The sequence below is a fragment of the Scophthalmus maximus genome, chromosome 19, assembly GCF_022379125.1.
Source record: "Scophthalmus maximus strain ysfricsl-2021 chromosome 19, ASM2237912v1, whole genome shotgun sequence".
NCBI lineage: Eukaryota > Metazoa > Chordata > Actinopteri > Pleuronectiformes > Scophthalmidae > Scophthalmus > Scophthalmus maximus.
In genome coordinates, this window is record NC_061533.1 from 10,875,309 (window position 1) to 10,900,827 (window position 25,519).

Below are 25,519 nucleotides of genomic sequence, written 5' to 3' on the forward strand. Positions count from 1 at the left end.
CTGCATGCTCTTGGACAGCGCTCATATTTAAAATCTTCATCACAATTGGTTCAGAGCCAAACAGACTAGAAAGGGGAGAATCTTCTTTTTAGAAGAAGTCTCCTGCATGTCTATGAAGCGCACTTATTATAGTTTGTTTCCACACAACAACAAAAAACATGCCTACCCTCCTTTGAGCTTGTTCAAATAGTAAAATTTCATCACATAAGAGAAACTGAGGCACTATAGAGGAACTGTAAGAGAAGATGAGCAGGGACAGGGACGGGCAAGGTAGGGTGAAAGAGTAACAGTAATAAAGGAGATGAGGGGGAAAAGCAAGGGAGGGAACGTGAATGGAGAGGTATACAGGTGAAAGGCCGACCATAAAGATGAGAGTGCAGGAAGGCAGAGTGAAAAGAATATCAAGGAATTGATGAGAACCGATGTGAAACAGACAGCTGATGGAAGGAAATAGGACAAAGATAGTGGGGGGAAAAAGTTAATGTCTGGGAAAAATAACATACAGCCTAAAAGCAAGACACATGATAGGGAAAATGGGGGAGATGAAGATAGAGGACAGCGGGGAAAAGGTGGTAAGGGTCAGGGACAGAGGGAGGAGAAGCAATATGAAGATGGGGAGACAGATCAGAGCGTGCAGGGAGAAAGAAGAATCAAGGGCATTTTTATGGGAGGGTACAAAAGGGAAGAAAAGAAGGATTAAAGGAAATAAAGATGGAAGGACAAGAAGGACTGACAGACATAAAAAGAAAAATGTATACAATCTCGAAGTAGGCCAGAAAAGTGCCTCTCTGGTGCTCAGCCCCTGTCTCCTCCTTTTTCTCTCCATCTTTCTTTGTTATTTCTGTCCCCAGCAGCACGGTTACTCAGTCAGGACTGGGGCTGTACAAAATGATCTAGTTTACAGGAATAGGCATTGGAGACCTACATAGTCAATCAGCACCAGAGCCTCCATCCTCCTATGTCGTCAAAAGATGGGAGGAGGTGGAAAGCAATGGTGACGCAGGTTCATGCGATCTATGTCATCGTACATATTGGTTCAGGGTTCCCCAGCTCCAGGAAGACACTCGCAGACCAACCGGTGGAATTCATTAGCGCCGCTCTCTCAACACACGGACCTGATCTGTGTCAACACCATGCACCGCAATAGTAAGCGGACATAAATTGACATATATCGTTTTCACAGAGGCTAAGAGGTGACATGAGTTAGAAATTGACATTACTGCCGCTGACTGTAAAAACTTCCATAAGCCATTAACTGTTACGGAGCATTCATGAAGATGCCACTCAGATTCTAATTCACCTTTAAAGCCTGAAAAAAAAAACACTGACTTTAGTCTATGTATCTCACAGGAAGAGCAGTAAGGGAAATTTACCGACACAGTTACAAGACACAGAACATTTTCTTTTTGTACTAAGTTGTGGATCTTTTATTTATGAGGATTAGCAAATAAAGACTTGGCAGGTAGCTACTGATGCACTTGTCATATCTCTTAGTGTTGCAGTGTTACAATTCAAAGAAAAGACGAAGAAAAAAAGACCACAAGGATGAAAATCTAATATAGTCTTCTTTCCAGGCTGGGACATATCAGGTGAACCAGAGTGATACAGGAACAAATACCCAGAGCATCTGTGGTACAGAGTTACCTGTATCAGATGAAAAGAACGTGATTTTAACTGATTTCGGCCAGAGTCCAGTGGGAAACTATGGAAACGCCTCTATGTGCTAGTTTTCTATGAGATTACTTTAAAGGGATCGTCCCCAACATGGTGACGGTTATTGCCATTGATTCCAGTGTGGTTCTGTGTTTGTTCTGTCCCTCTGTCTGTTTCAGTATTTTTTTTGTGTTATCTGTTCCTGCCTGACTTATATGTAATTTTTTATTTTTCATTGCTGCCCATTTTGACCAATACTCCCTTGCAAAAGAGATATTGTATTTCAATGGGATCTTCCTGGTCAAACTGTCCTTTGCTTAAAGATTTCCATCTCAAATGTATAGTTCTGTAAAGTCACACACATATCTGAACATTTATTTCTATTTTTACTGACCTGTCTTGGCACTCTCTGTCTTTGGTTATCTAACAAATCACCTACTTTTTGTATCCTAATGAAAATATCTTTTAAATCCAATATCTTTTTTTAATCTATTTTTTATAAAATGTTTGTTCTTTCAAATAGTACGCTTTACTGAATATGTCAAGTGTCATGCAGCTTGCATTTCTTCCGTTTCTCATCCCCATCAGTCAAACTACTTATTAATATTAATATTCATTTTATATATTATAACAATGGTTCGTAAGGAATACACTTTCAGAAATGATTAATAATTTTGTCAGTCTTCATATGAAATGAAGTGTATTTCTTTGCAAATGAAGAGGACCAAACAGAATGAAATGACAAAGAAAGAAGAAGCTGCACGGTCGAGTTCAATGTTTCTCAATTCACATGTAACAGCCTACAAACAGACGATAAATGATCCACAATATCCCTCTGCTCCCCTCATTCTTTTCAGAAGCTGCTAAGGAGAGACGGGATGAGAAGAAGGGCTGGTGCGAAGCGAAGGGAGAAAAAATAGAGGAAGAAAAGAGAGGCAAAAAAAAAGTTAAGTTGCGCAAATCTGCAGAGAATAGAATACGACAGAGGAAGAGAGTGAGAAAGACGAAGCAAGAAAGGGAACTGGAGTCAGCTAACCATCAAGAGCTTTTGATTCTCCCCATAAAATTGTCCTCTTAAGAATGGCCGTGAAATTAGCTTGCTGAAAGGAAGCAGTCTCAATCGATTCAATCCCCTCTAAAAAACTTTCAAACAGCCACCATACCTCCAGCTCTTAAGAGTCTCTGCGGGACATAAAATAGCTTCTTGCCTTTTCTCCCTCTAACCCTCCTTTTTATTCCTCTCTATCTTACTCTTTCTCGCTTTCCATTTCACCTTGCCTGCCATCTCTACATTGGTGCAGTGACAGAAAAAGGAGAAATCGTTAAGTGTAGAATTTAAAAAATGGCGGTCGGTCTTCATGTTTCAATTTGTGTTTGGCTCTCTATACTGCCACTTGTCAGCTCCAGGTAGATATCTGGTTCTTCCTCAGCAGCACAGCAAGGCTTTTGAATATCATATGTTGCAGGTTTCAGACTTTTTCAGTCTGTGATCTACACCTGCACAAACTTATGACAAAAAAAGATTATGAACTGTGTGTACTACCCTAGAAAACCATTGAGGGTAAGACACTGTATCAGCAACGGAGATTTAATTACACTTGTAAATCAATGTAGGATGGATTCACAGGATTGTGAATCAAATTCACAAAGCTTTATTGTGCAATCGGTCATTGACGAGGTGCGACTTTTTTCATCCTTCTCACCAATTTACTGCTGAAATCTATCTCTATACCAAAAATGGAAATCCCTTTTGGCTGCATTTACAACTCAAGAAGGTCAAAAGGGCTGGATTCAAATGGTAGATTGAGAGGTCTGTTAGGTTTATGATACTGCGTATTAAAGTGGTTAAAATATGCAAAGAAATACTGTCATAGGAAGGGGGAATATAGGTGCATAATAAATGCAAAATGGTCCATTATTCATGACAGCTTTCACCGAATGTTCAATTTCCATTTACTAAGTAGAGCTGTGAAAAACAAGATGATCGTCTAAGATGTCGTTTGATGTGAACCCAGAAATAAGGCAAACAATCTTTTGAGGGTACAGCGTGACTGTACGAACAAAGAATGAGCCAAGGACCCCAGCAATCCACATGACCTTTTCCTTTTCTTGACCTCTTCCGGAAGGGTCAGCAAGCCACACGGTAGCCATGTTACGGCAGAATGAAGGAGGAACTTTGAGGAAAGTTGGCTCAAAGTTACGTTTCTGAAAGGGACAGAGTGTGGGGGGCCAGGAGCTGTCCCCTGGACAGCGTGTACCGTGGTGGGCAAACCAGGGCAGGAGAACCCCTGATGGATGCCTGAAGTCCTGGAAACCGAAGAGGAGAGAAGAACCTCTGCACTCTCAGCGAGAGGGACGGGAAAGAGGTGGAAGGGAAGGAGGAGGACGTCGTAGTGAGGGAAAAGTAGGAGAGAGGATGAGTGGGATGGTCGACCTAATGAAGTGGCAGAAGCAGTAGAAATAGCTGCCCCACTTGTAGACACACTTTCTGTTGCTAGCCGACTGTCCTCAATGCACTGGGGTAGCTAACCTATATAGTCCCAAACACACATGAACACACACTCGGCCCCCTCTCTCTCTCTCTCTCTCTCTCTCTCTCTCACGCTCACACGGGGGGAGTGGGCTAAAATCAGGCCGCACATGCTCTGAGCTACTGCTGAGTTAAGTCACCTGTGCTGCTAGCCTAGCTTGCTAGCGGGCAGCCAGCTGCTCCCCTCATTAAGAGCCCATCGACTCAAGGGCCCTGAGCATATGGAGGACTCGATAGCTAGTTGCTGGTTTTATAATAGAAAGCAATGCCATACGGTTGGACACTGGCCACATTTACAAAAGCTGGACCCCCTGTATTAAGAAGACGAGATTACTGTGGTCGTGACAAGACACCACACAGTAAATTTGTTTGTGAAAACCCCCATTCTTCTGACATACCCCCTCCTCCCAACACTCTGAGCCAGTGCTGATCTGTTCGGACTATTGTCCTACTCCTTCTGAACAGACCAGATCTGGATATATGACCAGAATCCCACATCAGGATAGAGGTCAAACTAAATCCAGATGAATACTTTGACTCATGACTCATACCCTTTTCTTTCAACTGTGTAAATCGGGGCCATGTCTTGTGCAGATGTAAGCCGCGAGAGCAGCTGTTAGCCCCTTCCATCTTCGGGTTTTTTTTCTTGGCCATATGGCGTGCCGCCGGCAAAACTCTGGGTTTGGACTTTGTTTTGAGCAGTGGACTGTTCTTTTGTGGCTCTTATCCGCAGACGCTCTTCGTACTGTTTGACATGATTGTTGTGCAGGTGGGAAAAGAGCTCGGTGTGTTTGAGCCCGTTGTGGAGGACAGGTCTGAGGGCAATGTAAGGTTTTTCTGGTTCGTGTCAGACTTTTCAAACTCAAACTGTGGGGTTTGGGTTTGAAAGGAATGATTTACAACAAGACAAAATTAATGAGAGAGACTTTTTTCCGTCATCAAACAATGCACATATCACACAGCCCTGATATATGGCATGATAACATCACTCTTCCACCTGCTGAGTAGATGAGACACTTGGTGACACTACTTGAATTCAAATTATCATCAGCCAATTAATCAAACCACTTCACCTCAGAGGTTATGTAATTGAGTGAATCTTCAACGATGAAATCTTACATCAAACTCTACCGTCGTAGAAAAAAACACACAGCATCTTACTCACTACCCTCCTGGTGAGGCAATTCAAGATGATTGACTGAATTGAGTTTTAATTAAATTAATTGACATCACTCAGACTGTCAGAAAAATAAAAAAAATCCCCAGTACTGAGGGTATCAAACAATTTAAAATTTTGCTGCATTTAATTCTGTCCAGAAGAGAAACAAAAAGTAAGGACAAAGAGTCAGTAACTACGCAAACAAAGAAGTCAGAATAAGTGCATGCTCTGTTGAGGCATTCATCGCACAAAAGGGGCAAATGATGTCACATGAAGCACGACAACTCAGGACACATAAACAATCACAATAATAAGGGAATTATACGGTCTGAGGCATAAACGCAACCTATTTGACTGATGTTACTTTGACACTTTCTACAGCATTTTATTGACTTTACTGTCCAAGGCCAGGACTAATGGCTGCTTCACAAAACACACACGCACACACACACACACACACACACACACACACACACACGCTTGCATAAGCAGACACTCAGACAATGACAAACACATGGGCATGCGTGCAAATTTGCACAAAAACCCACACCGTTGCTTGCTTGAGCCGACACTACCGACAAAATTATGTGAGGCCGTTAGGCTACATTATGAGAAATGCATTAGTCAGTGATGGCAAAAGGAGCACAACACAGTCATAATCTAAATTTGAGTGTGTGTGTGTGTGTGTGTGTGTGTGTGTGTGTGTGTGTGTGTGCGCGCGCGTGTCAGAGTGAAACCAAAGAAATGGAGACGTGTTTGAACAGCAAAGAAAAAACTGATGAAGGCAGAATAATGACAGATATGGTAAAATTGTATGTCAGGTCTGTAACTTCATGTGGAAACAGTCACGAAAGTGACATTTTTCTGAGGCATAGGAAGGTTTTTTTTTTTCCTCCCCTTGCCTGCACCTGTTTTGGTGACTCACTGGGCGTCGCTTGAAAAAAAAAAGTCACAGAAGAGGGAGCGTCGCTTACAATCCAGCACTGCAGCGAAATTCCAGTGTTCCGATCCAGGCTGTGGAGCTAGACAGCAATGCACTGTGCAACGTGAAACTAGATGTGAATCCTTTTTAGGTTTAGTCGCTGGACAAACATAATCTATCTAGCGATCTACCTCTCTATGACAGTATCTTAGTAAGTTGTATAAGGCCTAACCATTCAGCCGATTAACTATTGCTATCTCAGGGCAGCAGGTGTGTGTTCCGTCTGTAGTCTCACACTGTTAAAGCATATAAACACCAGATCCACTATGAATACCTCAATCAGAATTTGTTCCAAAGAACCACACAAACTCATATTCTTCACACAATGAAAGATTATGGAATCAAATTCATGATGGGTGTTGGAGGCAGTGACTCTGACGAGATAAAAATTGGACAGGTTCACTTAGATAGAGGAGATGGAAGATAACAAAACCCTAGTTTTTCCTCTCGATGTCAGAGAACACACCTTCCCCCTTAGAAATGAGGGGATAAACAATAGCCCTGTTGTTTACCTCCTTGTTTCTAAGGGGATCTGGCAAAATGAAGCGACCTCAGGTCTCACACTTTTAAGTAGACCCGTGATTTTTAACAAACAACGATGACGTGGCAGAGCAAAATCACAACTGCGATTGTGAATAACCGTGTTCAGTTAATGTTTTGGTCACGGCATGCGTCTCTCCACAGGATTCTGTCATTCACCCCAAAACTGCCAGCGCATTATTACAGCTAGAGCACATTTGTGAAGGGAAAAATAGGTGCCACTGTGATTGGCCTCAATCACAACATGTTCTAACACATCCACTAATAATCCGTGCACCCATCGTTTAATATGCCCCTCTAGACACGGCACCAAAAGTGGATCATTTTGATGCATGGAGCACTTCACTGCTCTTTGCACCATAAGCCTTGATTTACAAAACTATCATTTGCGGTCTCTCTCCACCTCTCTCTCTGCTGTGAATTATGATTGGACAAAATCATACTCTGCAAGTAAAAAACTTTTTTTCTTTTACAAAAAAAAATATAAAGAAAGTGCTCTGTGAAGCCTGGAACTTAAGTTCACCATAGTGAAAAAAAGGTCATCTGGTGTTCAGCAGCATATACGTGAAAATCAAGGCAATGTTCTACTTCTAAGTATATAATGAATTAATTATGCAGTTCACGTTGTGTGAGTAAAGTCAAACATTATCTGGTGTGTGTGTGTGTGTGTTTTATGCGTTAGTGTGGGGATTGTGTACCCACTCGCTCACACAATGACACAGCTTTCCCCCTTCGACAATGTTTTGTGCCAACTTCATATGCAGCGAGCTTAAAAGGTCGGAAAAGCACCTCCGCAGCGAAAGAGGAGATGAAAAGAAGCGTTCTAAAAAGAAAGAAAAGAGAAACAAAGAAACAGGCCACAGAACTCTGCGCCTGTTTCCCTAACAGGCAGCCATTTTTAGACAGTCATCCATTAAGTCTGCTTCGTTCCCATACTGTCAGCCCCTGGTGAAGCCAAAAAGGGCCATGTCAACTGAGGGCGTAGCAAGCAGCACAGCGCTCTCTCTGAGCACTGTGGGAATGGGAGGGAAGCGGGAAGGAGTTGGCAAAAATATGAATGTCTCTACAGTGCTCAATCTTTAGAAGGAATAAGATGGATTACGGTTTTAGCTCGTGGTGTAAAGATGCTCTTGGAGACATGGAGAGAGAACTGAGAGATGCGGCTCAGCGTGAAATGTATTTTCACTGGTTGTATACAAAGCAGGAGGACAGAGAGGAAAGGAGTTCCAAGTAAAAAGCTTTGTTTGAACTGAGCCTCATCAAGTGATATTAGTGATATACAGTCAGGCATTCTCACATAGAGTCTATTTTCAGCCCTAGAAATGTAGTGCACAGTTTTATTATTTTTGTTAAGTGCAAAAGAGAGAGTGTGTGTGGTCTGTGTGTATCTCACCTCTGGCCCCATGTGTTCTGTCTGTGTTATGCGGTCAGTCATTTGGCAGTCTTTCATCTTCAGGGCAGCTTTGGCATTCTCCTGCACACAACACAAACAAACACACACACACACACACACACCCATCAGCTGTGTCTAAAAAATCTCCCCAAAAAAAGAACATCAAATACAATGAGAACAACAAAATACTCTCCCAGCACACGTATGCCTTGTCTCCACTAACACTGTGTATAGTTGCCTTCAATGCTTAGCTGTTCAACCAGAAAAAAATAAATAAAATAAACAACCTAAACAACCCAAAATCCGTTTTGGCCACTTCGCCTGTCTCTCATAAAACTGGGCTGAATCGCAGGAGAACTCTTTCTGCAGCCAAATACTGGAGCAGGGGCCATCCTCAAAGTGCACCAGTAGAGAAGAATTCATAAAAAAGTGACAGCTAGTTCTGGCCAGCCTCCTAGAAAGGTCCTTCTAGCAGATAATTAATAGCTTTCCTCAGGCAGATTTACAGACGAAGGTGTAGAGAGAAAAGCGTTTGCCCTTTCCTTCAAAATACAGCACTTTTACCTTGACCGGGAAACTGCCGACTCCAGTGTTACCTCTGTGATTATTTTGAACGGGGCAGGTTGCGAGTCGTCTGAACGAGAAGAAACCCAGCGCTATTTCCTCGAGGAGCGGTTTACGACGATGTCACTAATCATCCTGACACGCTCACCCTGCGCTGCTCATGGGTCGGGGAACAGAACTGATTGAGAGTTGCACTGGCTATGAAATATTGAGAAATTCATTAACCTTGATTAAAATTGATCAACCAAATTAGGAAGGACTGAAAGATAATTCATGAGACAGCTCGGGACTCAAATATACACTGTCCTGTTCCGAATCTGGCACGAGTGAGCCGACAGATTGAGTTAAAAATGTGATTTCATTAGTCATGCCCATGACTGCACAAAAAAAAAGCAAGGGAGGCTTTCCGCAGTTAAATGTTGCAGTTGGAGCACGCTCCTTCGACAAAATGCACCAGCAGAGAGGGGAGAAAATCTCATAAAAAGTGACAGCTAGTGATGGCCAGCCAGCTAGCAGGTCCTTCTAGGAGATAATTAATAGGTTTTCACTGGCAGATTTACAGACGGTGGCAGAGCAGGAGTGTACCGGCTATGAGCTGCCCTTTCCTTCAAAATGCTGCACTTTAACTTAGCTGCAGCAGACAAGGTTTCCGTCTCAGATCTACACTGACAGAGACACGTATACACCTTCACCAATGTTTATAAGCTCAACATGCCCCCAAAAATGCACATCTTAATAAATTTGACAGAATGACCTTTGTTTCAAGGGCATATGGTGAAGATAAAAATAAGGTTAGGCTGCGGCTGCAGCAAGGATACAGCCTTGTATTGGACAATTTATTAGTACACACACACAAGTAGAGATATGCAGACTTTTGCTCGTAAAAACACACACACACACACACACACGCGGTATATGTCTGGAAATGAGATCCAGCTGGCGGCAGGAACCAGAACATCCCTGTCAGAGAGAAGTGACAAACAGATGCATACACACAGACACACAAACACACACACACACACACACGAACATACACAGTCAAAGCGTATCAAGAAAGAAAGAAAAAAGAAAAGGGGAAGTGAAAAGACTAAAACATAAAGTAGAGGAGGGTTTCAAACTGTATACAGACCTGGAGTCTTAAGGCTCCAGTGTGTAGGATTTAGGAGGAACTATTGGCAGAAATGGGTTACCATATTTATCTTTTCATTTGTGTGTAATCACCTGTAAGCAAGAATCATTGTGAGTTTCTGCAGAACATTAAGATGTAACAGTGAGGTTGACCTTTGACCTTATGCAAAATCATAAAGTGACCTTTGACCCACAAATTCTAATCAGGTCGTTCTTGAGACAAAGTGAATGGAAGTGCCACTGCAGGCATTCCCGATGTATCTCCCTCACAAAACATGGGGTTACACAGTGACCCTGACTTGTGACACTTGATCACCAAAATCGAATCAGTTCATCCTTGCGTCCAATTGAACCTTTGTACCAAATTTGATAATTTTCTCCCAATGCATTCCAGAGATATTGTGTTCATGAGAGTGGGACAGACTGATAACCTGAAACAAAATGCCTCCGGCTACAGCTGTTGAATTCTGCCTTTGCAAAGATGGCAACTGTTCAGCGTTTGACCAACGGTGAAAGACGGTGAGTTGGTGGTGATGTAGTTTCAGACTTAAAGGATTCTTCCTATTTCACGTTTGGGTCGACAAAACATTGCTGTATTATATACATTTTTTAAGCTGTTATAATGCAAGTGATCTCTGAGTTTAGATTTCTACTAAAAGTTATTTCATTGATGGACATGTTCATTGACTCCACTGTTCCCCATCCCAGAGTCAGAGAGAGAGGTGAACAGATACCAAGAACTTCAGTGAGTCTACGAGCCTACACCTCGGCATATTTTTGACAGTCCTCGAATCATAACAACAAAGAAATATTACTATGGCATTGCTACGGCGCTGTTTGTAGTTTTAATCAATAATTTAGTGCACCAGCTAAAGAACATATCAAAGTTCCTGACACAGTTGGATGAAATGAATTCTGGTTAGTAACCTTCGTCATCACACTATAATCTGTCGACAATCTTGAGCCTTTGTCACAGCTGAAAATATACAAGCTCCAGCAGCCTCCAGACAAATCAATCAACCTTAGCTTCAGACTGCCACAAGGAAATACTATCATCTTTTTAAAAAAAAGGGCTCCCATCTCTTCCACAACTTCTTCTCTGCTCATTTGGAGTCGTTCAACTCAAGTGCTTTATTCCAGTTACTTGGGAAATTAAATGTAATGTAAAATTCATTATAAATTAGAGTTGAGCTGTATCCAGCTTTTAATCATGTTTAACCTTTCCCAAATTTTCCCGCGGTATTCAGGACCACCGGATGATGACAAATCACATTGTGAGGCTTTAGGGGAGCTGCCAACCATTGCAATACCATTTCCTGCCACAAGGTGACTTCAGTGCACCTCAACTATGATTGTTACTTAAAGTTTTTAACATGTTCTTGTGGGTTTTTTTATGTAAAACACTCAGCACTTGTAATTTCATGCAAGTTCACTATTAAACAACTAAACTGGAAGACAGGTTCCAGATTTATTTTCTCACGTTAACAACATGAACAACTTCTATTAACAATGAATGTGAAACTCGCTTGCTCTCATCATGTTTTTTTTTTTTTCTAATACTCCATTCGGACGAGAAGCAGTAACGTGACGTGTGAAGCTGTATCATGACGCGTGATTAGGATCGCTATAAAGTCTTCGGTTTGTTTTTCTGACAGCTTATTTATTACACAAATTACCTTGTTTACAAAAAACATCTGTCATCCCTCTCAGAGCATCCCTTACCACGCAGGCAGTGGTGCTGGACAGGCATTCATTATACATATGGATACCGGGGTATTTATCACCGCCAATCCTATTATGTGTTATTAGAAGCTGTGTCTGTTTATTTAAATAGAAGACTGGGAAGACAGAGAAAGAGAAAGAGGGACAAGAGGAGGAGAGGAAAGAGGAATACAGAGAAAAATGATATGCGAGCAGCAGAAAGTGATCAAACAAACAGATGCCAAATGAGACTCAAGTCTGTGGGTTAGACTGGCACCTCCCAAAATAGAGCAATAACACCGACACATTATCCTGCTAAGCTGTGGCAGAATGTCTCCATTACATCAATTTGATAGAACAGGTGACAAATTAAAGATCTGATGTGTTTTTGAACTATAAAAGAAGTTGCCATACAGAATATTTTTTGCAGATGATCCAATAAATGAGTTTCCAAATGGGAGGAAATGAAGACAGAATATAAATTGCATTTAAATCTATATATATTTGACGAGTATATTTTGGTCATTCAAAATACCAACTCTTATTTACAGCTACAAAAATAATACCTCTCTTTCGTCTGGACTGGAGTCTCAATAATTTTGCTATGACATTCAGATAGCAGAAACAAGACGTTTACATTAATAAAGATGGAAAAGATGGGCTTCCTAATGCAATGGTATTTGATATTAACGGCTTCAAGCCAACTGCCAAACCTTTCTCAAATTTAATCCTTCTCTCTTCTTGCAGTCAATCTTAACTTTCACTACACCCTCTGCTGTGTGTAGTCTCACATATCAGAAGATCATCAGAGGAAAGAAAACTCAACAAAGCTACTTCAACACAAGTAAAAACTTTCCAGTTCTTTGGTATGTTCCTTAACCTTTCTTAAAAAAAAAAGAGATTTTGGCGCTTGAAAGGGAATGCAAAGATATGTGCTTCAAAGGCAATTAGTCTTTAATTTATATCTATGAAACAAATAATTTAAAAACTTTCAAGCTGGCTTCAATTATTAATTTCAAAATTTAGAAGAACAGAGGCCAAGAGAAAGAAACTGTGACACAGATAAAATTAGATAAGCAGACCCTCCATTTCTCAATGTCTGAGACTCTAAATTGCTTCTCTTATGAGTTACAAACACTTTACAGCATTTTGGGGAAAAAACTTTTTACTTTACTGGATTTGTTGATATTTCCCATAACTTCATAATCCTGTACACGTGTCACTAAATGGTCATCACCAGAACAGCCAGTCTTCTGGCTTGTGAAGCAGCACTGGGAACGGCTACGTAGTAGGAGGTGAGGTGTTATTTTCTCTTTTCTTTTATGTATTATTAATTGATATGTTTATATATTTTCCAGCGTTACCAATCCTTCAAAATGAACGCAACCATTTCTTCCTATCTGGTCAACTCGTTCTTTAATGCAAGATGCTGAATGCAATATTTTGCATGTCCAGTGGTTACTGTTTATAGCTTCAATAACTATGAAACTTTTAAGAAACCACCTCTCACGTGGGTGTGTCAAACACTTTGCATTACGTTAATATTAGACGCAGAGCCTGTGTGTTATTACAGTATATGGGTTTAGTCAGTGGATCTTACCAGTTCACTCTGGAGTCTGAGAATCAGCTCGTCTTTCTCCCGCAGTTGTTGCAACAGGGCCTCCTCTCTGCCCGGATCCTAAACACAAGAGAGACACGGTGTCAAACATCACTCAGGACAGGATTTAATCAGGATTTATCTCAGGGACCACAGTCCCACGCAAAACAATATATAAAGACTGAGGGTTCTCTCACACCTTGTTTAGTGCAAATCTTCAGACTTTTCCTTTTGCAGTGTGAAAAACACTTTTTTTTGGGATAGTTTGGACTTTGGCAGTTGAAAGAGCAAACAACAATATAAGAAGAAAAAGGACTTTCAGGTGTGAAAATACAAGCGTGTTTGCATGTGTGGTTCCCTGGCTGTTTCCATATTTGTGTGTTTGCAAGTCCTTTTTGTTTATTTGTCAGTTTATTTGTTCATGATCTTGCTGGAGTGTTGGTGTGTGCGTGTGCGTGTGCGTGTGCATGTGCCTGTGTGTGTTTGTGTGTGTGTAATGAAGTTGTCATGTGGTGTATGCTGCAGGACTGTGATCTCCTCTTCTCTCCACATCTCTGAGCTAAACTTGGAGTGTCCTGTGGCGGCACCCCAGAGCACACAACACTTTAAAATGACCTTGTGCTGTCAGCGGACATTACCGTGGCGGAGATGGAGAGGAGCAGCCGAGACGGCGGAAGGAGGAGAATGATAATACTCATAAAACCAAGTTTATTCTTATTGCACCTTTCAAAATAACAGTGACAAAGTGATTCCCGGCAAAAGACAAGACTTTTTTAAATGGTTTTAAAAACATCTTCCATTAAAATTTGTCTGCTTTGTATATGATGTATTCATGTTCATGACTGTGCTGGGATTGTTACTCGTCTGCCAAATTTATCCACTTCACAAATTAAGTAAAATTAGTCAACATGGATTCTGTTTATAATTTGCTAACAGCAAACTTCTATGTCTGCCAACCTGATATTCGGTGACAGTGTTTTCCAAAGCCCAGTCATCTTCAGACCTGGGCTGGACTGTGGAACGGCCAAGCTGCCACAGGATCTCAGGCAACACACTGGCTCACGAGGGAGCCTTGAAATAATAAATATAGCTGGGCTCCAGACTGAGCAAGTATGATTTAAATATTCAAAATTTGTAAATTGTAAAATGGACACAGAGAGTGACACAGTGAGCAGGAGAGAGGAAAAGGAATGCGCGTGTGAGAGAGGAGGGATAAAATGGAGCAAACGAAATGACGGACACACACATGGTCACTCTTCAAGGACAAAAAAGCAGGAGAGAAAAAAGAGGGGCGAGATAACAGGAGGGAAATGGGGGGGACGTGAGAAGAAGGGGGACAAAGAGTAGGAGAGGACAAAGAGGCCCCGAGGCTGAGCGTGATGGTCTGAAGCTGTGGGGAGCCATCGAGCTCAAAGACAGACAGAGAGTCAGGTGGAGACCTCAGACCACAGGGAACCTCATGGCTACAGCCCCGTCCTTTAAATGACCTATGTGATGCAAACACAGACAGCTAACCTGACACTATCCCTTAAGTCACATCCAGCGCCAGTGTGTGTGTGCAGATTCTGTTTGACCATCTGACAAGCACATCGACGGGAGCATGCCCGAAATACTTAAACTGTTTCTGAGACAACGTGGTCTCCTTTCCTCACAGTTATGGCAAACACTGTCTTCAGACTACAGCTGCAGAGGTGGGAGCCATGCGTCACAATTTCCTGAAAATTATACAAGGCCAAAACACCAAAGATCTGCAGAGTGTCTGAAAAAAAAAAAGGAAAAAGTTTTGAGTGCATGGACGAAGCTAATAGCTTGGTAAGTGCTTCCGTGGTGATAAAACCGGCAACAGAATACCTCTCCCACAAGGGAATAGAAAAACAATTTACAAAAACAAAACCCAGTGGTGTTAAATCAGACTGGACTGGCTTTACCTGTTGTATTTATAGATAATGATATTTTTTCCTACTACGAGAACAAACACACGCACACACAGACGGCACAAAAATTACTAACATGAGATTTGAATGGGTCTGAAAATCACAAGCATGCTGTGACAATTACTACATTAGTCAGCCTCTAAAATGAATCTCGCCCGAACAGGACTGAAGGCTGTTCCAAATGAGCAGTCTGGCTACAACTGCACAGTGTGTATGCTTCTGTCCCCTGCGTGTGCGTGTATGACATTGCATGTATAACAGTAGTTGCGTTTCAAACGGCTTATGCCTTAATCCACGAAGATTTTACCGACTTGCGTGTTTTTTTTATGGGTTGAGTATGAGCCTAAACAGAAAAAGAGAAGATGGGTATACAAGCTGTCGGAAAAATAGAGAGGGATAAGGAAAATAAGGGATAATCTAATTCAACCGGGCCATGTTCAAACACACCCTTTGGAGTTCTATGCCAAGGGACTGGACATGCTCGTATAACCTCAATGTAATGACCCACAATTTAAAAAAAATGTGTCCTGGCTTGACTTTGTTGTCACTTGGCTCACATGCCCATTGTTGAGCAGCCCTATATCGTATTAGATATGAAAAACCATTTAAAATGAGGGAAACATCGCCATTACCCGTAACTAAATTGAAAAACTTTATTCCGCTGGCTGAAAAAAGCAGCACAATATGCATTAGGTCACCCATCAGGTGGCGTTCCAAACTATTTTTCAAGGCAGAATTGAATGGAAAGTGCCAAGGAAGAAAAGTGGGGCATGTGAATTTATTTCTAATGTGATTGGAATGGCCTCAGTGCGGATAAATCTGATCAAAATCATTGGAGTGCATCCACTTTATGTGATTTTGTATGGAGGTTTAGGCCACTCCATGCTTGCAATCAGCTGCCTGCTGAAGAGGGTATGGAGATGAATTGCATTCCCCTTGTTAGCAGAAATTATTCAATTTGTTCACATTTATTTTAAGCACTCATTTGACAAAATGTGATGGTGTTTTACTGTTTGTGTTATTTCAATACCCCCCCCCATCTTTCAGTTTGTTTGACAAATTGCCTATTTATTCATTTTTGAATTAATAATTAAATCCATTCCCCTTGTTATCTTTGTACCAATGTAGCCAACATCTATTGGTAACTTTGTACTTTGTCTTATACCCTCAACAGTTAATTCCTGGTATGTCAATGCATTTTAGGCATCTCGGTTTCGCTGTGCCCCTAATTATTGTTAGATCAAGATACGTTTAATAAAATAGAACATCAGAGTCACGAAGTGTGTTTGAAACAATGATTATATAGGTTTGAACGTATTCGGATCAACAGCACAGAATTCTTGGTCAGAAGATCTTAAAGTAAAGCGAATCTGCCAGTAGTGTAGAAACTAATTAAATAACACATGTACTTCATGTAGAGCTCCATGTGTTTATCACAAGACTCAGAAACTAATTTCAAAATCTATCGTAAGAAAGTAGGTGAGTTATGAGATGTCCTATAAGTGTTGCTAACATATTAATGTGTCACTTTTTCTGTACCATTGTTATAATTGATACGGTATTCAAGTTGCATTTGTCGATTGTACACTGTTTTAGTAGGTCTAGGAAATATTGCTATTGTTTTCATCTTTAAATCTCGGCTGAGGTTGCTCTGAAGTCTCATTACGCTGCTCTTGCATGAGTTAGACCAGCCAGCAAGCGAGTGGCAGGAATGATGGACACCTGTGCTCCAGTCAAGTTTACGGTATGCCCATCAAAAATGACTTAAAGTGGATTTAAACAGTTATAAGAACCTCAGAGAACTGACAGATTATTCCCTTGTTTGCAGCACAAAGCCGACGAGGTATTTTGGGTTTCGTATTCCAACTTGTCTTTATTTATCTCCATTAGCAGATTCCCTGCTGGTACAAAACGCTAAAATCCAAAATCCCTTAAAATAAGTGCAAACTGTTCCATTTAATATCATGTATGGAGTGGGAGTAACTGAGTACAGAAAATGAAACTCAAGGTTACTCAAGCTAAATGAACACTGGATAAAGGTCTAAATTTAACACATACAGTAAGTCCTGTCCTTCATAGTTATTTGCGGTCTCATTTGGCTGCTTGGAAACCCACCGGTAAAGCACTTGACTCTTTATATTCATGCCTTGATTAAAAAACATAGGCAAGCTCAAAGACACACGCATAAACCTGCGCACACTGACAGACAATAATTATGACTTTGATAGCAGACAATTTATGCACTCTGACAGAAGAGGTCAAGACAAGCAGCTTCAATGTTAAAATAAAAGAGAGGAGGCGAGGGGGGGGGGGTGTCATCTGCACATCAAGAATACATAATAAAAACCTTTGACCTCTGCCACCCCTCTTGATGAGTTAACTCGGCTGTCAGTGGAATCTAAAGAGCAGTTCACCACCATGCATCGCTATGATTCGACAAGCTTTGGAAATAACTTTTGGTGCATCCGGACACACGCTGTACATGACAAACTGACACCGTAATCCTCCTATATAAACTGAAGGACGTGGCGTGCCTGGTGAACAGCAGCACTAATGGATGCAATAGGTACTCTATCAGTTCCGTGGAGCTCAGGAGGCAGTGAAGCTGACAGGTCACACGGAGATGGTTAGGTGAGCTGTCAAACCGGTTCTGTTATATTTACGCTGTTTGAAACAAGCGAGGTGTCAACTGCCGGGACTTCTGAAAATGCTGCAAGAGCCACTGAACTGCCTCGCGTCTGCAGTCATCACTGAGACATTTGAAATATAGTATAATGCACACACAAAAAAATGTGGCTAGTTAAATGCACTCAAATGCCGTCCTCTGTTCTTAACACAGACATCAATGATAATGTAAGAGATGAGATAATGAGGGACCAGAGGCCGGGTGCGCAAAGAGAAGCTTTAACTATTGCTCAGGTCTAACAAACAGTCAAGCTTCAGATACAACGCTCGGGCTGGATCAATGTGTCTGTGTTCTCTCACTTAAGAGAATTAAGAGTCTTTTTGAAACCAAGCACAGCTGATCCAGCCTTTTAATCTGCTCAGCTCCATTCAAACCAGCGGAAAAGTTCATGCTGTCTTGAGCAATTTAAGTGGTTATAAAATGTTTTACCTCCAATATTCAATATTATGTGAAAATTCAAAGCAGAATGCTGTGGTTGAGCAAATAAAACACAAACACACACGCGCACCACAAATGTATTTCAAAATCTGTTGATTAGTGTTGAGATAGCCTTGGGTAAGGCAGTTAACTTTTCCGTGTCCCTTTTTAAACAACAGACGCAAATTGGCTTATGACAAGGCCGAGAAAACCAACAACCACGATGGACCTAGTGCAGTAGATTAGCTCAAAACGCCTCTGTGCCCCAAACTGAACTGACTTTCCAAGATGCTGGCGTAATGAACAATTTGAGATGTAAAAAAGGCCAATTCAAATTTCCCTGTTAAAGCGTTATGTCCCAGAAACACTGACACGATAGGAAGGGAGATTCAACAGAAAAGCGTAGAGTTCAGGAAAGGCCAAATCATGAGGAGTCTTTTTATCACCTCTGCCTCTCTTACACATTAATACACATCAGTTGGTTACGGAGTGCGTGAGAAACTGGCCGTCTGAGCCATTAAGTGTGTGGCTCTGACAACAGGAAGAAAAACAGTGTTTGTGTAAAAAAAGGTTGTCTTGAGATGAGCGGGCCAAGAAATAGTGAAGGGGCGAGACAGACAGACAGATGAGACTCGCTGCTTTATGGAAGCATTTCTCATTTCTCATTAAATGTGGTCGTTTATATATGTGCAATCGTGTATGATGACTTCATGTACTTGATTGTGTGTGTGTGTGTGTGTGTGTGTGTGTGCTCATGGAACTCTCTGTGTGTAATCTTGCACATGCGTCTTTTTAACCGTCCCATGTTGTAGCCTCAGTGTGGAAAAGGAACTATAATAATACACTGATTATAGTTATACATTATTAATTTCTAATTACGCGGCACACGACACGATGATTCACTATAAAAAGAAGTTCCTCACGTCTGCGGAAACAAAGGTGAGAGTACACAAATGTCAATTAATTTGGAGCTAAAGTTTCTGGTGCTCTAAATAAAACACATCTAGCGACTACTGTAGCGTGAGTTTTTTTACATTTTTTTACTTCAGTCTTCTGAAATACAGTAAAATGCTTAAACTGGGACAAAATCTGGTAAAAAAATCGTGTCACATGTGTTGGGTCTAAATGAAACTAGGCCGCACTGTGACTCTGCAGCCTCTCAGGTGGCTACCGTAGATTATTTTTATACCCACAGAGTCGTCTTCTGGAGTGCCAGGACACATTCTCTTCTTGTCCTCGCTCTCCTCCCTCAGTCTCTTTTTCTTCATTCCTTCACGTCCCCCTTTTTCTCTACCACCCTCCTCCTCACCTCCCTCACCTCTTTTATTGAGTTATCCAACTTATCCTCATCAAACTGAATGCATTCCTTCTGTACGAAACACAACTCTAGCTTCCTCACCCCCCCCAAACTCTTTCCCCCTCATCCTCTCTCCCATAGTCGAAAAGAACAATGTCCTATTCTCAGCATTGCACCTGTTTCCTTGTATTCAGCTTGTGTGCCCTCTCCACCTTGATGTTGTTTCTTTTCTGTGCCTCCAGCTCTGTCAAAAGGTTAGCCTTTGCCTGCCACCTTCTTACTCATTCGCCTCTCTCTCTCTCTCTCTCTCTCTCTCTCTATATATATATATATATAAATACATACATACACAAACCAATATTATTCTGTTTTCAGCTCCTGTCAATTCCTCCAACTCTTGCTGCTTCCTTCTTGCCCAATATCAAGAATTAATCTCCATGCTCATAGATACACAGAATAATGTCATCCGTTTGCTATTGAGTTATTGCTTAATTACAGGTCATGTGTTTATATTTTTCTTGCGGACCGTGTCCCCTCTCTCTTTCCTGACAAAACAACCTCATCATATCACACTTTCCCCGCATTTCAGCCAGGGACACTGACTTCATGCTGTGTCCCACCCAACATCTTAAATTTTTCCTTATCATCCAGCTGCCACTGACACTCCATGTAGGTCAATAAGGAGGGCACGCACGCACGCACACACAGACTGGTGCACAGATTTAAGTGCATGCACAAACACACACTCGGCACAGTAGTGCACTTTGCTGGCACTTCGTGATACGCAGACCTTGGTTGTGAAGGAAGAGGGGGGGAGACACAATATTAGACACAACTTTCAGCACAATGCAGTTCAATATAACAGCGCCACAGGCAGCAAGACGTTTCACAGAGTTGAGGAGACTTGTCGCCGCTGCTCCTCTCTCTCCTAACAGTCTAACAAGGACTCTGCTGCCAACCAACTAAATCCAAGAGAAAAGCTTGACAAAAGCCTGCGCACACACACGTACACACACACACACACACACACACACACACACACACAACCACGCACTTGAGCTCTGGCACACAAACACACTCCCAGCAGAGAGTAATAAATCTCATCTCGATCGCACGGCTCTGATGGACTACGTTGACAGAGGGGGTCTGGGGCCTGTCAAGACAAGCAAAGCGCTTTGCCCCCTCCCCTCTCATTCAATTTATCCCCACCTATTTTGCTTTTCATCACTCTTTTTCCTTCTCTCGTGCTTTTAATTTCCCTTTGCTTGCTATCTCTCTCTCTGCAATTTGATCTCTTCATGATTCATTAGACGCTGATCTAATGAATGAAAAAAGGCCAGTAATTGTTCTGTAATACTTAAAGAGACACGAGGATCAAAGGAAGATTCAGTTTGACATTTCTGATCACAGACAGACTACTGTGTTCTTTTAATTGAACTAGGTGGCACTAGGTGGCATGTGTGGGTTATGCAAGTAAGGCCTGAGGCTATAGAGTAGGTCTAGACTGTACTATATATATAAAAAATTATATAAATCATTGTTATTTATTCACAGAGTCAATGATTCCCACCATGAGCAAAGACAGAAAGTAACGCTGGCAAGAAAAAAAAGCATCTATTGATGATTCTCATGAAATATATTGAAACAAGACACTGGAAAAAGAGAAAGAAGGAAGGAAAGCTGTGTTCCATTGTGTCGTTCTACTATGGACAAAAAGGTAGAAGAGTAAGAAGAATATATACACATGGTCTGTCGGCTGTGTAGTAAAGATCACTTTTGTATAACAACAGTCTCAAGACTACAGTTTTAGCCTCATCATGTAAAATACTACTCCAATAACCTTAAACCAAGCTCCCGAGTCCCTGCAGTTTACAAATGCTCTGATAGCAGCCATGAGGGAAACTGGGCTGTGGAACCGGAAATTGGAAACCAGCAGAGTAAAAAAATTCGGGCATGTCAGAAATTCACCTAATACTCTGAGAGCCAGATCATTGATCGTACTGACAAAAATTCAGGTGTTATAACATCTTTTAATTGCTTGTCAAATGACAATTGATTTGGCAGAAATTTAGATGATTTCAAAAATCAGTCTGTGGTAAATAATTCAGAGCTAAAATGGGGCTGAATCAATAAAGTGTCTGCCCAACACATGCATACAGTATACAGTATGAAGTGGTCTATTTTAGGTTACCTTAAATGGAAGGGATTTTTCACTGCAAGGGCTGATGGGTAGAGACTGGAGGCTGCTGGCAGGACTCGTCTCTGCGCTCTGCGAAAAAACAATCAACATTAGGTGTATGATGTACATTGTAAGTGTTAAACGAAACTAATGATGTGCACAGAAGGATTTTTACAGGATCAATTTCAAAACAACAACACCTCAATTAAAATGAAGGCATCTGCAATAAAGTAATTCTTGCAACTATTCATATAGTTTCTCTCCAATCCGAATTTGTAATTCTTGCAACTATGTTTTGTTGTTAGGCAAAACCGAAAAAATGATTACACTTGGAAACTAGGTTACATTTTTGATAAGAACATACAGCTCTGTCTGATAGGTCGTCATGTAGGCTGCAGCACTGTAAATCTTAGTGTTGTTGGTATACGTGTTCTTTCTTTCAGGTCTTTTGATCTTGATTCAAAGCACACAAAAACGTAGAATAATTAGTTTCATAGAACTTGGTTGAATTACTGTAATTACACAACCTCATGTTGTAATGTGTTACACGGTTACACAGCCTCTGTTCTCTAACCAGCTGTGACCAGACACTTTTTGGCTCCGCTCCTTCGACACAGGTGTCTTGTAGGAAGAGAGCAGGGACAGCTAGAGGGGGCTCCAAAGACGCACGCACGCACGCACGCACGCACACACACACACACACACACACACACTGCAAGCTGCTCATGTGACACAGGGTGCTGCAGACTCCACGCAAACAAACACTTCATAAAAAGAGTCTAGGCTTATTTAAATGTCTCATGTTATGGCCCACGATGGGACAGGTGGGAAACCAGGATGAAGCCATGCTGCATGCTAAGGACATAACTGTATGACAAGATACATGACAAAGCCTAGACAAGGAACAAGGAAAGGCTGTGACGTGTGAACTAACTACTTGCGTCGCACATGGTTCTCTGATAAGGTTTACTGAACGTCTCGCCATGTGCAGCTCTCTTGCAGATTCATGTGCTAGACAACTCTTTTTGTTTTTCTTTTTTCACAGAGATGACCGTAGTTACAATCAAGATCCTAAAACGGCTGAAATCCCAGAGCTTTTCACAGTTTGAAGGTACTAGATCCGGCCAACAGAGTGTTATTCCTAAATATTGCTATACACTTTGCACAGTATAAACTTGATGGTTTATCGGTTTGGCTGACCTTTCACAGAAGCATGCCTTCCTATCAGAATTTGAGGTGCGCTGTGGTGTCAGGCCCGCAAAGTGTCATCGGTGATCAATGCCTTTCCCTATGTGGAGAGACAGGCGCACACTCACTGACACCCACACTCTCTTTCACTCTCTAACGCTTACACGTCCTCTTTAAGGTCACCTCTGTCCCACAGGCCTTAACACACAACTGTCCCCACAATTAGATGTGGTCCGGTGAAAAAAAACAACTTTTAGATTTCGGAATGGGGAAAGCTGCCTAAGAGCTCTGGATTTAATGACTTGCGCTACCCAGAAGCTACATGTCTAAAGATGATGAATGGCCTGAGACAGGAAAGTAGTTTTTTTGTAATTTGATACACCCCTTTAATCACATTCACGCATCGGTTAGATGAAGAAATAAAAACGTTCAAATAACTTAAGGTGCATTCATGCCCACTCGCTCGCTCTTTCTCATTGACATTTGGATTTTTACTGGAAGGCAGAACCATTAAACAACACACTGTCATGCAATTTAGTGAGTTCTCTGGCATACACAGACTGAGGACTTTGAAATGGAAATACCAACTCTGTTTGGCTATTACTGTGTTTTTTCTCAGATGTAACAGTGACGGAACAGTTCAGTGTTAAGCATCTCCCTTCCTCAACACAGACACACAATTCACTCCTAGGTGTCCTCCCAAACTTTTACAGACGTCAATGTGTAGCATACTATGTGACACGACTCATCTTTCTGAGAGCTAGGGTTAATGACTGCAGATGTGTAATAAAGTAATAAATAACAGGATATTTCCAAATTCATTTCATCACATCCACAGCTATCTTTGTGACAGGGCAGCAGCAGCTGCTGCCACAAGTCAAGCAGCTGCCTAGGGGGTCCGAGGAGGCACAAGCTGACTGGGTCTGGTGCTGCATGTGGGGATGCTGCACAAACATGCCCACAAAGACTGTGACTAGATGCTGTGACGAATGGGAGCATCGCGCTTCTCTGCTAGAGTCCGTGGCTGCAGCCATCATGACATTGTCAAATGCACACACACGGACAGAGGCTTTTTGGAAATGTTCTTCTGTGTAACCGACGGCATAAACCGCTGAGAGAGAAATACATCACGGAGTAGGTATGGAGTATGCTCAGCTAGCTAAAATATAATTTTTGATTTGTCTGAAGACTTGATGTATTATGTGGCGTGTTGGTCAGGCATGCCAGTGTAATGAAGAGAAGAGAAGGGAAGAGAAGAGAAGAGAAGTGATATTAGGGGCTATAGTAAATATGTGAAGGCAAACAAAAGATGAGCTCAGAAGTTCGGGTCTTCAATACCAAGAGGTCAAGCAAATGAAATGCAGCGCATACAGACGCGCCAAGTGACCCTCCCCTCGCTGCAGAATGGATTACATCTGCTGATGGGAAGTAACAAAATTTGCAAGTTAATGACACAACACAATAAGCAGAGAGGGCAAAGTATCTCCTCCTTTATATTCATGTTCTGCTGCCTTATTCCATCCCTCTCTTGCAGCCCCTTTAGTCTCTCCATCACCACTCTCGTTCATGTCTCTGTCCACTAATTATCATTTTCAGGCCTTGTGTCTCTCTCTCTCACCGTGGTCCTTGAAGAAACCCAGAGAGGCCAACGGTGAAGAGACAGACACATGTGCCTCTGTGGACTGTAATTCACCGACAGGTCCTCGGAGCTGGCTTTGATCTTAGTTTAGAGGTACTAATGGTGGGATGTTAGGGAAGGGTCTGGTCAGCCTTTTATATGTCTTTTTTTATATGGGATTTATATTTGTGTGCAGATGTCTGTGTACTCTTGCTGTATTTGCTGACGGTCAGTTACCCATGTAGATTACAAGAAAACACAGATGTTGCAAATGGATATTCTTTGAGCTCAATTTCCAGAGCGTATGCTATTTCTAACATCCCTCTTTGGTATGTAAGTGTGATACACTTTCAAAAACAAGATATGAGCATTTTAACTTTAAAACACAACATAAGAAAAAACATGAATCAAACAGTTTCCATTTAACCACTGTATTGAAACTGTGCTTACAAAACTTTTGTTTGGTAATGCGTCAGCCATTTTCCAAAAGAGCATAATTATCATTCTGGCCTGGCAATTGACTGTAGAACTGGAATTTACTTTCTGCAGTTGATTGTGTGTTTTATCATCATGACTGAGAATCTGCCCCAAGTCAAGCCCGCTGCAAATTGCAGCAAGCAAATAAACCAAGCAAATCACATTTACAACAATTTTATGTCCTTAAAAAAAAAAAAAAAGATCACAATAAACGATCAAGTTTAAAAGCGAGAACATTATAACGTTCTATTTACATTCGAGTGCAAAAGCGGTCCCACACTTACAAAGACTGCATGACTGCACAGGCCGGTCATCAATATGCTTCCCTGATTTTTACGGTAAAACCTTGTTAAACCAGCTACTGCGACGTGTCAGTGCTTTACTAAGTGACCATTACAGATAATCACGTCTTTAATGGTGTGGATGTAATTTTACTGGTTTCCCGCCATTTACACTGAGATGGCCTCATAGCCACA

General features: G+C 41.6%; 1 protein-coding gene across 3 annotated transcripts in view; it reads right to left on the bottom strand.

Moving 5' to 3' along the window:
• The window catches only part of ccser1 (coiled-coil serine-rich protein 1), a 106,407-nt gene that overhangs the window by 45,616 nt on the left and 35,272 nt on the right, over window positions 1-25,519 (bottom strand). For all 3 annotated transcript variants that reach the window (XM_035639569.2, XM_035639570.2, XM_035639571.2), the window contains exons 8-10: window positions 21,773-21,850; window positions 13,251-13,328; window positions 8,258-8,338 (exon numbers count right to left, since the gene is read on the bottom strand). In XM_035639569.2, coding sequence (XP_035495462.2) covers window positions 8,258-8,338; window positions 13,251-13,328; window positions 21,773-21,850 — 237 coding nt within the window. The remainder of the gene's footprint in view (window positions 1-8,257; window positions 8,339-13,250; window positions 13,329-21,772; window positions 21,851-25,519) is intronic.